The 17431-nt window shown below is 37.1% G+C and overlaps 1 protein-coding gene across 12 annotated transcripts in view; it reads right to left on the reverse strand.

Moving 5' to 3' along the window:
- The window catches only part of FAM172A (family with sequence similarity 172 member A), a 357476-nt gene that overhangs the window by 57989 nt on the left and 282056 nt on the right, over positions 1-17431 (reverse strand). Inside the window, exon 12 of one of the 12 annotated variants that reach the window (XM_037903230.1) lies at positions 15455-15492. The exons of the other annotated variants lie outside the window; for them this stretch is intronic. Within the exon in view, the coding sequence (XP_037759158.1) occupies positions 15470-15492 (23 nt within the window). The 3' untranslated portion in view covers positions 15455-15469. Of the gene's footprint in view, positions 1-15454; positions 15493-17431 lie in introns of those variants that run through there. 12 annotated transcript variants of the gene reach the window in all.

The raw sequence follows: 17431 nt of genomic DNA on the forward strand, positions 1-17431 counted from the left end.
TGCTAAAAGAATATATGCTTATTGAGACTTAATCTACTTGTGGGGGTGGGAACAAGACAGGAACAGAAAGAGATGACAGCGCAGAATAGGATTCATACATTGGACAGATCAATCTGCATATTTCATATCTGGAGAAATACTAACTTGTAAGGGATAGATGCAAGAGCCCACCTAAGTCCTATCACAATATATACACTAAGGATGTGCTAACAGTGACAGAGATATGAGTTGATTCCTTGTTTAAATTCTGACCATAATCATACTTCTTCATTCACCTCTCCCACTCTGCTTTCCCAGATGAGTTGAGCCTGAGGAGAGTGAAAATTTTCTCCAAAGCTGACACGTATGGCTATCATGAATTGGACAGTATACAGTGCTTTGTCCATATTTTGGTTATCACCACTTGGTCAGAAACCTATAGGTCATTTCTAGAACACAGCCTCTCCCTCAGTCTGGTAAACTACTGTCCTGAGTCGCTTTCTCAAACATGTCTCCAACATGACAAGACTACTTCTATCTATAAAAAGTAGTGAAGCTGAAAATACACACCAGGGTCAACTGCAGTTGGCAGCTGTCCTAGGGAGGAAAAAAAAAAAAGCAGAAATGGTGGATGTATCACCAGTAGCACCAAATGCCATGAAACTATTGTCAAAATGGAGATATATTTCCTGATGGAAGGGCCAAAATAGTCATACTGGATAAGTATTTTAAAGCACCTCAGGTAGGAGATATTTCTCTTCTTAATAAGAATACAGCTAGTTTAGGAACTTGTCTGAGGTCAGGTACTTTAAAGTTGACCTGGAAGTTAATAAAAACATTATAATTTAACTAGTTCAGAAATGTACATTTCTATTATTCAAATTCCTAAAATCTGACACTAGTTTTTGTTAATCTGTGCATTATCATCAAGGACAAACACGAATTAGAAAGGTTTCAGAGTAACAGCTGTGTTAGTCTGTATTCGCAATCCGATGAAGTGAGCTGTAGCTCACAAAAGCTTATCTCAAATAAATTGGTTAGTCTTTAAGGTGCCACAAGTACTCCTTTTCTTTTTATGAATTAGAAAGTAACTCACCTATAAAATGTTTAAATATCTATTTTATTTAACAGTTTTTAAAACTTCTGTCTCTCACAAACACACAAGCCTTGCCCCCTCTTAAACTCACCAGACACATAAATTATGCAAGCTGAAAACACTTAGCCATTAATAGATATCAGAAAGTAGAAGAATATGATTTAAACTTTTGTGTTTAATATTGTTTTAAGGCAGATTAAGTTCATTTTAGGGCAAAAGCTGCTAGAGGATCAGTTCAAATTAGATTAAAGTGCAAAATATTTGCATTTACTTTGATTTAGGTGTTAGTTGAAAATGTCTCATTGGAAATAGGAGGTTCTGTCTGTTGGCAAGACTCATCAGAAGAATGGTAGCATTTGTTTCTTATATCAAGTTGCACAACAAGCTGCAAAAATAATTGCAGATGTACCTTCTATTCTTTCATTGTTCCTCACTAAAGTTTCTTTTAATTTATTAAAACAAAATTTATATTGCAAAAGCAATTAGAAGAATTAAAACAGCACCATTTATACAGCTGCTTAAGCAGCATTACTCATTTGACACTGAAGGTTCTGTTTTGGGATACAGAATATAAAACCATTTCCTCAAGATATTTTGTGTTCAGCATAAAATATTAAAAATGTCTCATTTCCATGAGATCTGGTGGGAGTTCATGACAGATGTGTTGTTTTTGTTTTCAAATTTTACAGCATTATTGGGTCCAATTAGCCCTGATGATTTACCCATGACAGCATGAACTTCTTGAGAGGAAAGAAAAAGTAGATCATCATCTTAGGAGCAAACAACAAACTGGGCTAAGATGGTGGGGGAAAGGCGCTGATTTTAGGTGTTTTACAACAAATGCCCACAAGTAGCCCAGAGAGTTTTCACTTATTTATACACCACCATATGATCCATCGTTTTGCCTTTAGCACTACAAAACAGACAGCCTTGGTACAAAGTGTTCTCCAGGTGTTAGCTTAGCAATTGTGTCACTATTTCTTATTTATATGCTCTGTCTAGTAATAGAAGACAAATTGCTATAAATGAGGTATTTGTGATTAAACAAGCCTTCTAAAGACAACAGGGTGCACAGCTGAGTGTCATTACCTTGTGTGCCCCTTCTCCAGGCCAAGAACCAGGATTATAAAACAAAGTTTAAATGAAAATCTGATCTGGCCTATGGCAGTCTTCATATTGGAACTTTCAATTTCGTTTCTCTTTTTGAAGATTACCCCCCTCTTTGGTAATGGGCCCGGAAGAGTCTAATGTAAAAAAATACCTTGTCAAATGTCTTGTCTGGTTCCTTAGAACATCCTGACAGTATTAAAGTCTGCTAATAGCAAGAGTAGTAATTTTGTCTGAAGGAATTTACAAGGCAACATTTAAATCACGTAGCCACAAGAAAAATAAAGGTGATAAATGAATATGATAGTAAATGAACACAAAAATCATCTGCCTTAAGTTTGAGTACAATTTAAAAAGTTCAGATTTGTAATTTCAATTAAAACATCTACACTATTTCTTTCACCTGATTGTAGCCCCATATGGCAAGGTCAGCCCTTTCAGTGAACAAACAGCTCAGTCGCCTCCAGTGTAGCTGTTATCTTTCTCAACAAGGGGAGACATTTGGCACAGCCTAAAGCTGGGGCATGAACCCTGGCTAAGCTTAAGACATTTATCTGACAGCATCAGCTGACACTCCACAAACACATTTGCTCTCCATGACCCCAGAGCATTCGTGATTAATCAAAAATGTATCTTGGATCTTGAGAACAAGCTACAAGCAGGCACACACACACAAAAAGAATATGCTCTAGATCTCGCTTATCGACTCAAGAGGTATATTGAATTTAGAAATAGCAAATAGAATAAAATGATCAATATGTTCTCACTTGTCCATGGAAGAGCAAACTTTACCCCTCGAGCAACAGACATTGATCATGTAAATGTTTTTGGAGCCACTTTCAAGTAAAGAAAGCAAAAACATCATGATTTTTTAAATTTTTTTGAGGGGGGAATAAAAGGGAAGAGTCACAAAGGTGTGTGTGCTATAACTTAGTTGGAAAGTGTGTAAACAACATTTAAAGATATGAAGTACATAACATGCAACACTACTGCAGTCTTTTTCACTATTCCGTACTGCTAAAACCCAGTTTTGGTAGCATGTTGCCAAGTGATCTTAATAAAACATTATGAAGGAGACTTTAAAACTTAATGAAGGCACATAATCTGCTTCAGAGAAAACTCCCTGCCTTAATTTAAATGAGACACAGTTATAACATATCCCCCATGTACTGTTTACAATTTATAATTTATGTCTTTCAGTTCAAATACACTACTTTCTGCAGTCAACTGCTAAATGATATGATTAGCATTTGAATACTGTAATATTCTACTTCTCAATAGTCAGAGTAGTATGAGGCAGTGAATTTCTGTTTTAATACTTTTTTATGTCACTTTCTAATAAGAATTCTGAACTCTAATTAGGTATGCAGGAAGAAATTATGTGCCCCACCCAAGTTAATTTGAAGATGGTTATATCTTTATAAAACTCTCTACAATTGCACTTATTAAATCTCATTCTTTCCTGATTACCTACTGCTTAGGTTACAAGTCTTTTGTGCTCATACAGCACTATCATTCTACCAGAGAAAAACTACTGTACATGCTCTGGTCCCTGTTGGCACGACAAACAAACTTTCATAGCATGTGCTCTCTCTATAAAATGGTGGTACTAATTAGAAGATATAAACTCATGCTGAGGCATGATATGAATTGGCTTTATGCATCTACTAAGCTCACAGCAGTATTAGATTTATGCTGTTGATGGCTTGAACTAATATTCAACTAAAAATTTACACATTTTTAAATCTGCAGAAAAATGAAACAAAAAAGTAATGGTATTTATTGATACAATTCAGCAGAACCTCACTAATCCATACTCCATTAATCTGTTAGCTTTATAAAGAGCACAAAATGCAGTCTCCTCACTTTTCAGCAAAGATTTAGTAGCAGAATACTGCAGTGAAATCTTATGTTAATATTATTTAGTACTTATATACCACTTTTCCGTGGGCAGATTTCAAAAGGCAGTACAAAAGGGGTGGCGGGGGAAGGGAGGGAAGAGGGGTTAAATGTGGAAATGGAAGCACAAAGTGGCGTATTAACTTGCCCAGTGTGTAAGTGATAGAGCCAGTCAATGGCCAGAGTCCAGCTCTCCTGAGTCTCTATCCTGTGGCCTAGTTACTGGACCAGACAGCAATATATCACAGTACACTTATTAGCACATTGTGGAGCATCATAATCAATAATTAAAACTAGTTGCTACAAATTAAGCAACAAAGTACACCTAGTAATGCATTTTTGTTCATTTACATATCTGCTTTTTAACAAAATGCAGTAGTTTACAATGAGTTTCCTTATCAGAACTAGTGAGGTTGCAGTGAACCCCAATTTCAGTCTCACTCGGAACACTATGTACATATAGTCTTGCATGGTGCTAGCCTCCCATATGTTTATCTTTGTGAAACTCTTAAAATGTGAATTGTTAGCACTAGACATCACAGCTGTATGTTTTGACATCCATGGTGAAAATGAGCAGAAAATCTAACTGTTCCATATCAAGAAGTATTTTTACTAGTGCTAATGTGCCTTAAATACCTTGTTCCACAGATGAGTAGCCTGGCACCTGCTGCATGAGAAATAGCCAATTACTGTTCAGTGTCTCTAATTTTCTGATTCAATTAGCATGCTTCAGAGCTTTCCAGTTTAATTGCAAACTACTTCACAGTTAGCTCTCTGATTAATCATTGCCCATCTGCAAGCCATCGCAAAACTTAGTGGAACAAATTTGTGTACTTTGGAATGCTGGGAGCTTAGCAAATCAAACTTGTTTTGGTATATAAAGCTTTAATTTTGTTTGCCCTTTTCAGCTGCACTTGTAAGAAGCTCTGTACTGATTAAACAGGAAGTCCGGACCATAATATGCTACATTATGCATATAATTACTGTAAATACAGCCGAGACTGTAGAAACATCATTTAAGGTTAGGTTCTAACGTGTATGGCGTAGGGGGTCAAGAAAACACATTTGGAATCAATTTCTTCCCATTACAACAGAAAGCAAGTATAATAAAAATAAACGTGATGTAATTCTAACACCTGTATCCATGCTGGCATTTTTGTATTATTGTATTCTTACATAATCACAATAGAATATTTCTTTCTTACTTCTTTTAGTTAACAGTAATTAACTTTTAAAAACTTTGCAGAATGTACTTAAGAAGTTTTACTCTGTTGATTCACTTGCGTTTTTAAATGTTAGAAAACTGTTCTTTTTTTGTTGTAGCTGCTTTTCTTTGTGTATATTGCTTCAACAACAATAATATACAGTGGCCCCATACAACTTCAACATTTTAGAATCGTATTATTTATAAGGCTAAGTTTTCAAATGTATGTGCATAAACTGCATGTACAAAATAGCTAGGCAACTATAATGACACAATGGGAAACTGGAAATTACATACAGAATTACCTATTTTGCACACACATACACATAGTTTTTGAAAATTTAGCCCTATGGGCCTCAATTCAGCAAAGTGCTTAAGCCCATGCTTATCTTTACAAAAGTGCCTGAGGAATCAATCCTGAAAGGTGCTCAGCACCCTCAACTCATATTCAGTGGGCGATAAAGGGTGCACAGCACCTTACAGAATTGAGCCCTAAGTGATTTGCTGAATCAGAGTTATACTGCACATTACATTTTCCTAAAACCTTTTACTGCAAAATGATACAAATAAATATTTTTTTCTGCATTTTAGTAAGAGAATTTTTAAAGATTCTTCTTTTAAACAAAAAAACCCACCTTGCTAAACTCTTGTATAATAATGAAAATCTTGCCCAACCAATGCAATGTGCTCTCCAATTTTACATGCTATCTTAGGGTTTTATGAGTGGAAATAATATCAATGGAAATAATTACCCTCTTGCAACTTGACACCAATACAACCATATTATCTTATGCTAAAGCTGAAGAAGCCAATATATTGCTACTGAATAGAAGGCTGATTGTAGGATTTCAACAAAGTCCTGAGGTATTTAACTTTAAAAGTGCTGAGCTTTTTAGGTACAGAAAGCTATTTTAAATAATTTTTACAGGTTTTTAAGGTTTTCTCAAGCCACATACAGGTGGATTCATGGTAATTAAGGATGCATTCAGACAACGACTTCTATAGGTGGAGAGAGACAAATAATAGTCTCAATAGTGTTTACAAATGTCTAAAACATTCCTAATACAGTTTTTCTGTCTCATGTGTGGCATATGCAAAAATCATGATGGTGTGATGTGGTTTAAAGCTTTTATTGACACTCTCTTGGAATAATCTGAGTAACTCACCAATGATTTCTCCCCTTAAAGTTAATACAGACATTACAAACTCATGGCAAAAAAACCCAAAAAACAAAACCTTTGATGTCACCACATACCAATATGAGTCAACTATTTGAACACACAGAGCATGAGAGAAAGTATATTTGCAGAGTAAAGGTTTTGTCTTTTATATATAAAATTGGATTATAAATTTAAGATATGTACATTGGATTCATGCTGAGGTACATGGTTTACTCTGTGGGAAACAGAAATGAATAGAAGTGAATTTTGCTGGTCTTTCAAGAGTCCTAAATGTTAGAAGTTATTTTTATCCTAAAGTCAATGTAGCTTCTATTATCTGTTCTGTTGAAACATAATCATGTTTAGCTCATCTGCTATGTACAGCTCCCACATTAATGGTGGGAAAATTCAGAAAATGATGGCTATTATACCATGCACCCAAACTGTGATTTTATACAGTGTCTCAAACTGAAGTGAATATCATCTAAATCTTTACAACATTGCTTAAAAATTTTAGCCACATGATGCCCATTAAAGTCAAGGCAAGATATGTAGCTAAAACCCTGTAATACACTTTGATATATACTCCATATATGTATTATAGTCTCAACTCAGTGTGCGGGAATTTGTGTTTAGAATTCTGTGGCCATGCTATCCTATCAGTCCAGGAAGCAGGACTGTATATTATTCCCATCACTTTCATTGGCAATTTATTCATGTCTAAATCTAATTCACAATTGCCTTCCTGGGATGAGATTCTCACCCCCTCTCTGGCTCCTTTACTGGGTAAAGTAACCAGAGCAGCGTAAAAGGGCTCCAAAAGTCTCAGATACAGCCACTGGAAAATTCTCCTGGCATGGAAACTAAGGGCTGCCAGCTGCCCTGCAGGGACCACCTCACAAGCTCTGGCATGGTGAGGGAAGGGGTGTGTGTGTGTCAGGGCATTGCAGTGGGGATTTTGGGCAGTCAAGAAGGCTGCTATAATTTAGGTTTGAGAGCTGTCTAAATTACATCAAGGGCCACTCTGGCCTCAGAAACAGTCTCGAATCAGAAGATCCAAAGTCTTAGCTTCCCCATCCTGGGTTGCATGTTCTGTGCTGAGCCTCTAAGGCCTTGTATTCACGGATAAAATTTCCCAGAATAGCTATAGTGGGATAACTATTCTGCTATTGTTATTTCAGTATAGTTTTACTATTCTGGTATAACTCCTCCATGTGGACATTATTCCAGAATGAAACTGATTGTGTTCTAGAATAGTTACTTTATTTTGAAAGCAGAGCAATTATTCCAGAATACGATCACTTTTATTCTGGAATGCTATTTCTATAAAAAAATAGCTATGCTGGGAAATGGCCCCAGGTGGACCAAGCCTAAAAGGCACAGCATGTAATCTTACCTCTGCTCACCAATCTTGTCCATGGACTTGCAATACCAGATCTTTCAATATGTTAGTCCTACTTACTAACTATTTTACTTCAGCCATAACCTCTTCTTCTCTTCCTTCCCTTTAATTTAATTTGTGATGAGGATTTGTGACTATCAAGAATCCTTTCCATTCTTTGCAGAAGTCACTTCTTTTAAAATCTCTCCACAAATCTTCCTTTTCTCTTTAGTTTGATTGTCCCATTTTATGATGTGTAAAAAATGTATGTAAAGTAAGTTGCATTATAGTATATAAGTCCTAAGACTGGTCAGAACTGCTCTTTTCTTTTTTGTGTGTAAATTAAATTTATATATATATACATATATATGTATATATATTTTTTTTACAAAATGTTAAAATTTGGGTTTTTTTTAATTCAAATCCTATTTTATTCAAATCCTGTTTTTTCTTAATTTTAAAAATGTCTCCTTTTTTATTAAAAAAATGGTGAGGAAAATTAAAAATTTGAGACAAAGTGGGGGGAAACAACCTGGTCTCACTTTTTATTTTCTTTCTCCTTTTTCAATTAGACAAAAGTTTTAAAAGTTACAAGTAAAAGAAAATGAGGGGGGAAAGCTCACTTTCTCTACTTTTTCATTTTTTCACTGGAAAAAAAAGGAAAGTAGTATTTTTTGTTCCTTGCTCTAATTTAGAGAATGAGAGAGAGAGAAAGTTAAAAGGTATGAGAAAAAGTGTTACTTTCAAAAAATGAAAGTGTTATTTTTTCCATATTTCTAGTGGGGAAAATGATTTCACATTTTATCATAATTTTGAAATGAATAATTTCTTGAAAATAAAAAAAATACTGAGTTTTTCAGTAAAATGTTATTTTGAAAATGATTTTTTGTGTGCGCAAAAATATCCATTTTTTTGGATGAAATTCCTTTTTTTACTAAAATGCTTTTCATTTAAAAATTGTTACCAGGTCTATCAGCATTTAAGGAAGATAACTAAAATACAATAAACTAAGAAGAGAACAGGCTTGATTCTAATGAAAACTGCTTCCCTCTGTAGCCCACTTGGTAACACCTTTTCAGTTAAGCTTGACTGTGGGAAACAGGACAGAGGCGTGTTTTTAGCCCTCTCTATCATGCACCTATAAATCTCTCCGCATTAGAGTCTGGGAATACACATTTAAGAGGGTCCAGCAACTTCGCCATGCCCAGGTGGAAAGTAACCCTTCACTGGCACCCTAGCCAATCTCAATTCCCATCAGCCTCTGCCAGGGACACATAAATACCCCGTATAGGCACTATCAAGGTCATCAACAGCAATGTTCCCTCCAACCCACTGGCTGCTCTGCAAGATTCCCAAGTCAAGAGAAAGTATAACTGTACAGAATTCAGAATTAGGCCAAATCCTGCAATTTAAAATGCACGGGGGACTGTTGTGCCTGCAAAGAGCCTAAGTGAAGTCAACAGGCTCTACATAGATTCAGCAGACTGCTTGTGCATTGTAAATCACTGGAACATCATTTTCATATTGCAGTCCAGTGTGAACTGTCACTGAAAGTGAAGGGTTGTTCTATCCTAAATAAATGGCTTGAGTAAATTTGGGATATATAAATTATGCAAAAATAACTGATGCAAAGAATAACTACATAGGTGACCTCCACACACCATGGGGTGCCATTCACTAATATACTGAGGAAATAAAGACCTTGTTGATAGTTATTCCCAAAAGATCTCAGTGCTCTGAGATCTTATAAGCATGTGGCAATCTGCCTGTTATCAGACATACCTAGCTAAACTGGGAAGCAAATTTGAGAAGCCATGCTCCACAAGATTTATGCAAAGTTCTGTATATAATGTGTTCTGTGCATGCGCTGTCGTTTTACGCACAGTGATTGTGATGTATTCCATCCTCATCTTCCATTGATGTACAAATGCCATGTTCCTTGTTAAGTAAAATGGAAAAGAAAATGTTTAAAAAAAAAGAAAATGTGAAAATAGCCAGCTAGGAAATCTGAATCATATAATCTAAACACCATGCCCCATCTTACTACTAATATCTTTAACAGTAAGCTATCAATTGCTTTAATATAAATTTGATAAATATTTATAGAACTCATATGAAAATAATTTTCACTGGATAACTTGCCCATTTCAGCTATTGGTCCCGGGTGGAATTAAGAAGGAGTAAGTAACAGCGCTTTTCAGTGGTGGGACGCAGTTTTTGGATTTGACTCCCACTGGGAATCTATTAGAGACAGAGCACTTCTATAACAGGATGCAAAAGGCATCTTTTTACTGAGATGTTTCTGTAAGCATTAACAATTAGTCTATGATTTGCCCTGGGCTTTGGGCAACTCATTGTGATACAGCATGGCCAGAGGGCAGCAGGAGAGTGTTAGAAGGGAGCCTTATTCCCTGTAGAGGGAAGTTTGCTATAAATTAATTAAAGCACCCGAAGCCAATTAAAGCACCTGAAGCCAGTCACATGATAAATTTCAGCGTAGCAGCTGTGTTAGTCTGTATTCGCAAAAAGAAAAGGAGTACTGTGGCACCTTAGAGACTAACAAATTTATTTGAGCATAAGCTTCCGTGAGCTACAGCTCACTTCATCGGATGCATACTGTGGAAGAAACTCCCTGCTTCAATCAGACAAGAGGAGGAGTTGAAGCAGAGTGGATTGGTGGTGGAGCAGAGAGCAGTTTGGAGGGAAGGAGAGGAGAGTTTGGAGAATTGCTGCAGTGGGTTAAGACGACCAAGACCCTAGGTAAAGGGACACCTGGTTTGTGCAGAGGGAGGGCAGGAGAGGGAAGTAGCTGAGGGGAAGGAACCGCTAGTTCTAGTGGTTTACGGCTATCCCTAGGGCCCCTGGGCTGGGACCCGGAGTAGAGGGCGGGCCTGGGTCCCTCCCTCTCCACTCCCCTCTTCTAGGACACTAGTGGGGCAGTTAATACCCCAGTTCAGGGGCAAAAAACATTGCCCTGAAACCCCGCCCCCCCCAAGAAGAGAAAGCGTGACACCCATCACAGTAGTGCTGGCAATTTGCCACATCATGTATATTGATTCATTCACTGATGAGGGAAATGGATTTAGGAAATGTTTTATTTTGACATAATGACACCAATACCACAATGAGACATGACTTATAATACGTGTGTAACATCAAAATAACAGGGTTTTTATGGTGGAACGAATCACAACCTAACTGATAGGGGAAGCTACAGTGCTGTGTTAGACAAGTATTTTAGCTTCAATATTTCTGGCTACATTTGTGGTATCTCCTCAGAATGGATGAGATAGGCCAGGTGAGAAAAACCATTTGGTCAGGATGATAGATATGGTGGAGTGGCTTTGAAGGACTTAATAAGGAGCAGAGAGGTTTGGAAGATTTGCTATCTAGAAAGCAGTGTCAGGGTAGAAGAGAGGACATCCTAATTTCCAATTCTAGTTCTGGTTCTTACTTGCTTATCCTTACTTGTTTTGGGTAGACTCTCCGTCTTTCAGTTTAGAAGTTTTTTCTTTTTTTTTTTAAATGTCACTAACATGCATATGTATTTCCTAAGATAAAGAATGTTATACAAGGGCCTGCCACTCTTCTGACTCAAGACGATGATATAACAACCACTGACTTCAACAGGAACAGGTTCTGGCCCTCCATAATGAGTACTAAGTAGTTAAAAGTTCTATTATCAATTTAAAATGTATAAAAATAGCTTTTTTTATTTTACATTGTAAAAATGAAATCTATTAAAGACTAAGAATTGATTTCTATTCATGTAAAGATGACTATCCTAAAACTGAATTCTTTTCCTCCATAAGGACATCATCCACAAACTGGCAAATACTAGTATTTTATTCTCCCTTTTTACAAACCAATACAAAACTTTTCTTGGGATCTGACATAAGGACCAACCAGGAGAGATTCAGGGCATGTCTTCACAGTAGGGCAGTGCTCTCTCTGGGTGTGTGATTTCTAAAGTGCACTAACATGTTGTGCATTAATTGGTCTGTGTAGACCCTGCTGGTGCGCACTACAGGTTCCATAATGTAATTTAACATAGTGCTGTTTGAAACAGTATTATAATAAAGCACACTAGGGAACCTTTAGTGCACACTAGCGGAGTCTACAAAGACCAATTGTTGAGCAACACATTAGTGCACTTTAGAAATCATATTCCCATAGTGTGCATTACCACACTGAGCAGACAAACCCTACCAGACAGATTCTCATCTGGGGTAGAAGGGTATCGCTCTATTGGGCTCACCAATCATTTTATATTAGCTGATGACCTGGCTCTACATAAAAAGAAATGATCATTAATATAACTCCTGAATCCAAACCAAAGGTTAAACAAACAAGAGGAAAATAATTTGGTGTCGGTTCCAAAGCATGTATATATCTTGCTGAGACCTTATGTCCTATTTGCTTATGTTCTTTCCATATGCCTGAGAACCAACCAGAGATTTTTATTTCCACATAGATGAATCCTATGGTTTTTCTTCTGACATTTGTCCCACAACAAATAATATTGTAATATTAGGATGCAAAGTAATATAGTATGTAGATGCTTATGAATATCCTGCTGCCTTGAGATAATGTTATTCTAACATGCCAAGTATGTTATTTCACCACAATTTGCATTGTTATAATAGGTTATTGACTGATTTTAGGTTTAAGGGACTAAGGTAGTATTCAGTAATGACTCTGAGCTACAAGTTTATTGCAAGTGCCCAAGGTTCATTCACCCCAAGCAATTTGGTCAATAACCAATTTTTATACTTCTATCTCCTTCAAAATTCCAAACCAATAATCCCTGGCTTTTTTTTAATTATTTCAGTATCAGACTAACGTTTCCCATGGAAATCAATATGGGTGCGATCCATTAGCCAAAAATCTGCAGCACTGCAATGCAAACATATTAAAAATATTGATCTTGCAAGCTACTGATGTTTTGATTGACTTTAATGTTTGTAAGCAGCAATAACAGAATTTCAATGACTGAAACAAACTTTTGATTAAAATTATAGATTTTTAAATTTTTTTTGCCATTTTACTGTTTTAAAGGATATCACATTGTTTACTTGTCTGCCATAAAAATGAGCACAGTAGTAAACACTTATTCAATCCCTTATTTGTAAATATTTTCAGTCAGCCATAACATACACATTTTAAAATGTATTTTGAACCATTTCTGACATTTCAGTCCCACATCACATGATATCTAAAGCCAATGTGTGTTTGACTGGACTTATTTTTGCCCCACTTCTTTTTTTCTTGCTTCTTCTGCTCCCGTAGATTCTCCAATTACCAGCTGTGTCTAATATTTACAGAAAAGTGCCTGAGAAATATTAATTGATGTTTTCGTAGCAGTTGTACATGTTTTTGCTAAATCTTTCCACTTTGGTTCTTCCTTCCCACGCAAGCTATCTAGGAGAAGAAAATGTCAGGACAAGCCCACTAAAGACATGCCCAGTCTAGCTCTAACTATCTTAGGTACTTGTATGGGCACCATTATTATAATGTCTAAGCGCCTCACAGTGTTTAACACATTTATCCTTACAACAACCCTGTGGGGAAAGGATGTACTATTATTTCCATTTTACAGATGGAGAACTGATGCACAGTGAGACTAAGGGACTTGCCTAAGGTCACACAGGAAATCTGTGGCAGAGCATAGAAATGAACTAAGGGTTTTTGAGTCCCAGGTTAACACGTTAACTACTGACCATCCTTCCTTTCTTTCTGACATTTGGGTTTGGACCTGAGTTTTTCAGAGGCATTTAAAGTGTAGTTACTTTCTTAACTGAACTTCTACATTCTGTGAAGCTTCAATGGTTTTTATTTATATATATTTATAAACTTGTTTAAACTATGTCCATATTTGGTCAAGCTTTTTTTTTCTCCTCCACTTCCTCGGTACAAGCAGGTCTGTCTTGTTTGTGCTGCTTAAATTATAGCCAGATCCCTTAGAAACAGCAAAAGGGGGCACACAATTTAGAGTATTCCAGTTGGAATACCTGAATGGCTCTGCAGGAGTTTTTAATCATAACCACCTTCCTGCTGAAATCCATCCCACCAGGTCCACAGCCCTGACAGCTGATGTACCCAGAGTGTCAATAAATGGTAAGGGTATGGATGCTAAGGTGTTCAGTCAACTTTTAGGAATGGTTTAGGCTTGGAGAATGCTGACACATGGGAGCATCAGGGATGAATATTGGAAAACCTTTATTCAAGTTTATTATTTCGAAAAGGCACTGAATTACAGAGTATCAGGGTTCATGTACAAACTTTCAACACAGCAAATGCCATTAAAAGCCAAGTTAAAAAAAAAAGAAAAAAAGCAAAATTCTAATGCCACCATTCTAGCTCCAAATACCTCATACAAAATGAACCAAACCCTCACGCAACAAAAACTGGAAAGGTAGGGGCATTGCACCATGCCCTAAAGGTCAACAAAGCTGACTCCACTACACCAATGGGCACAGAGTATTTCAAGAATCAAATAACAAACATTTCAATTATTTGTTGCATTATGGTAGTGCTAAAATGCCCCCCAAAAGATCCAGCACTAGGTACTGTACTGTTAGCTCTCTCTCTAGCAGTGCAATGGAAAGATTGGTTCTTATATAGCCAGGATCAAAGCCTCATGGAGGTTTACTGATAAAAGTCAGTATTTGGAACTTCATCCAAAAGTAAACAGGAGACTAGTGCAGTTGTGAAAGCACTGGTATAACACACACTGCCATTTATGTGGTCACATTGGACTAACTGAAGCTTTCCTGTGCTCTTTAAGAGTAGTGTCACAACCTGGCCCATTCCCACCCTGGAAGGAAATCAGTCTGTTGTAAGTGGACCAACCATTGGATCCCATTGTGTCTGGGCAGAACCGGATCCTTGTTCCTAGCTCTGGATCTCTAAGGTACACTCTCAGCTGCAGACTTTGTGTCTGCCACCCTTCCTAGGGACACGGGCCACTGCTGCTGACATGTCTTAGACCCCAAAAAACAGTATCTAGAAACCTTGATCTCAGTGGCTTATACATACTCCTCCAGACCTCCACATGCAAATCCCATGTGAAAACAACCATTGTTCTCTGAGATGGGCCAGCTGTTGATAGTCATTCAAAGTAGATGGCCCTTGATGGCTCTTTCAATGACAGTCCTCTCTGAGGTGTCCCATACCCCTCTCAAACAGGGAAGTTTCTGGAATATACTGACCATGTCAAGCTCAGGCTGGTTCTTCAACACAGAACACAAAATGGCAGTTATCATACACCAAATGGAAGATAGGGCACAAAAATGAAAGACACAAAACAAAATGGAGTTCAAAATATTCCCTTGTCACACACAGTGCTTTGCCATAATTCAATCTAGAAGTGACAAAGGACTATTGAGGTGAGGACCACATCTAGGAGAAATGGTTGAAATTGCTTGCCAGATACAGAGAGAAGACGGTGCTTTTGGCCACTGATGCATCCTGTGACTTCAGTAGTGAGGAGCAAAAAGTACCCCTACATTATGAACTTCTTGGACAAAGGGCAGGCAAAATCTCCTAATGGAACCGAAGACCACTTCCAGAAACTGGCTAATCAGCTGGAAGGTAGAGAGGTGCTGCTGCACTGAAGACGCAGTCACTGGTAACCATGCAAACTACACTTTAAGCATCCAACTACCTTTACATGAAAAAAAAAAATAATAAAAAGGACAAGTTAAGGAAGGGACTAAGTGGTGAATTCAAGTTATAAAATGATAAGTACAAATATTGAACCTTCAGTGAGATATAAAAATATACAATATAAATTATGTTCCTGTTCCCCTTGGAATAAATGCTTAAAAAATACTGGATTGATAGTCCTAGAGCCTGCAGTTACTTATCCACAAAACAGTTACAGTACAGGCAGCAGTAGTGCAAGCTTCTTACACTACACTGCCAATGTGTTCAACAAGCCTTAAAAAACACCTCTAAGCTGGAGGGTGTATTTCATTCTCCATGTCCATTCAACCTTTGCAAGAGGCTGTGAACTGTGATGTCAAACACTTGCTCCATGAGATCAATTCATTTCACATAGGCCACTAAACAATTATCCGATGGAAATAACTTTGGGCTGGCTTTTAACTGATCATCTCTCATAGAAGGGAAAGGCACCATACCCTAATATCAGTTTTCTGAGCCATCTAGTCCCTGACACATTTTGAAAATGAATAATTTTTGCTTCAGTTGTTGCCTGGGACATAGTACAAAATATTCATTGTCTTCATATCTCTGCATATTCATCTTCACAACAAGGAGACATTTAGAATAGCTATGTTTTGCATGACTTCTCTTCAAGATCTAAGTGTGTGAAGAAATTGCTAGTGAATTAGGCCCAGATTTTTAAAGATCTTTAGGCGCTGTGGTGCACATAGTTGCAATACGTGACTGATTTGGGCACCTAAGGGTACGTCTACACGACAGCGGCTACGGGAGCACAGCTATGATGCTGCAGCTATGTTGCTGTAATGCCATAATGTAGTTTGCTTCCGTCAATGCAGTTTATGCACGTCTCCAACAAGTGATAGCTAGGTTGACGGAAGAATTCTTCCATCAAGCTACCTGTGTCTACAGTGTGGGTTAGGTTGACCTAGTACGTTGCACAGGTGCAACATTTTTCGCAGCCCCGAATGATGTAGCTAAATTGATCTAATTTTGGGGTGCAACCAGGCCTAAATCAGGTGTTGCAATGCTGAGCACCACAATCCCTAAATACCTATAAAAATCTGGGCCTTATTGACTATTTGCATCAATCATTCTATTTTTCAGTTACTCAAATATGTTGTCATTTTAGAATGTGAACATTTACAGTATGCTCATCTGAGTTCAGAGAAGTTTAAGGTAGAGACTTGTTGGAGACAAGTGGCTTTATAAAGAACAACCTATATATAAAGCCAGCAAGTTCCTGTGCAGTATGCACTGATAATGGCTACATTTGTCAGAAACAAAAGTATTTGTCACAGTAGACCAGACTTTGATCACTCTAAAGCCAGTATTCTGTATCCAGAATTGACTAACACAGTATGGCCAACCCAAAATGTCCAAGTAACCATTAATTGGATTAAAAATCACAAGATTTTTAAAAAAGAATGAATTTGGTTGGGGGGAGATATTATTTGTCTTCTGGTTTCTGACTGCTCAGGATACACAAGGCATATTTTCAATCTTTTCTGCACAAACATGAGGGCTAAAAACTTAGATTTTTTTTTAAAAAAGAAAGATAAGTCTCTCACATAATCACTTAACTCCAGGAGCTAGGGCTTTAGGTAAAATACCAAATGTCACAAGACTCACAATAAAATCATGGGAGTTGGTAACACTGCTAATATCTGATTTTTCAGAAGCAGGTGAAAAATCTCCAAAATGTTCCTCTCCCAAACTGTGCTACATGCTGTATATGATGGAAAAAATTCCTTCATAACTCCTTTAACAATTAGCTAATGCTCTGAGACTAGATTACCATTTTCTGACCATGGAAACCACCAGCACTATTATCATTACCAAATACTATCCTCCATGTTCATTATGTTAAGAGATAGTAAATTATAGAATATAATAAAAACAATAATTTTCCAACCACA

The sequence above is a fragment of the Chelonia mydas genome, chromosome 5 (genome assembly GCF_015237465.2).
Source record: "Chelonia mydas isolate rCheMyd1 chromosome 5, rCheMyd1.pri.v2, whole genome shotgun sequence".
Lineage (NCBI taxonomy): Eukaryota > Metazoa > Chordata > Testudines > Cheloniidae > Chelonia > Chelonia mydas.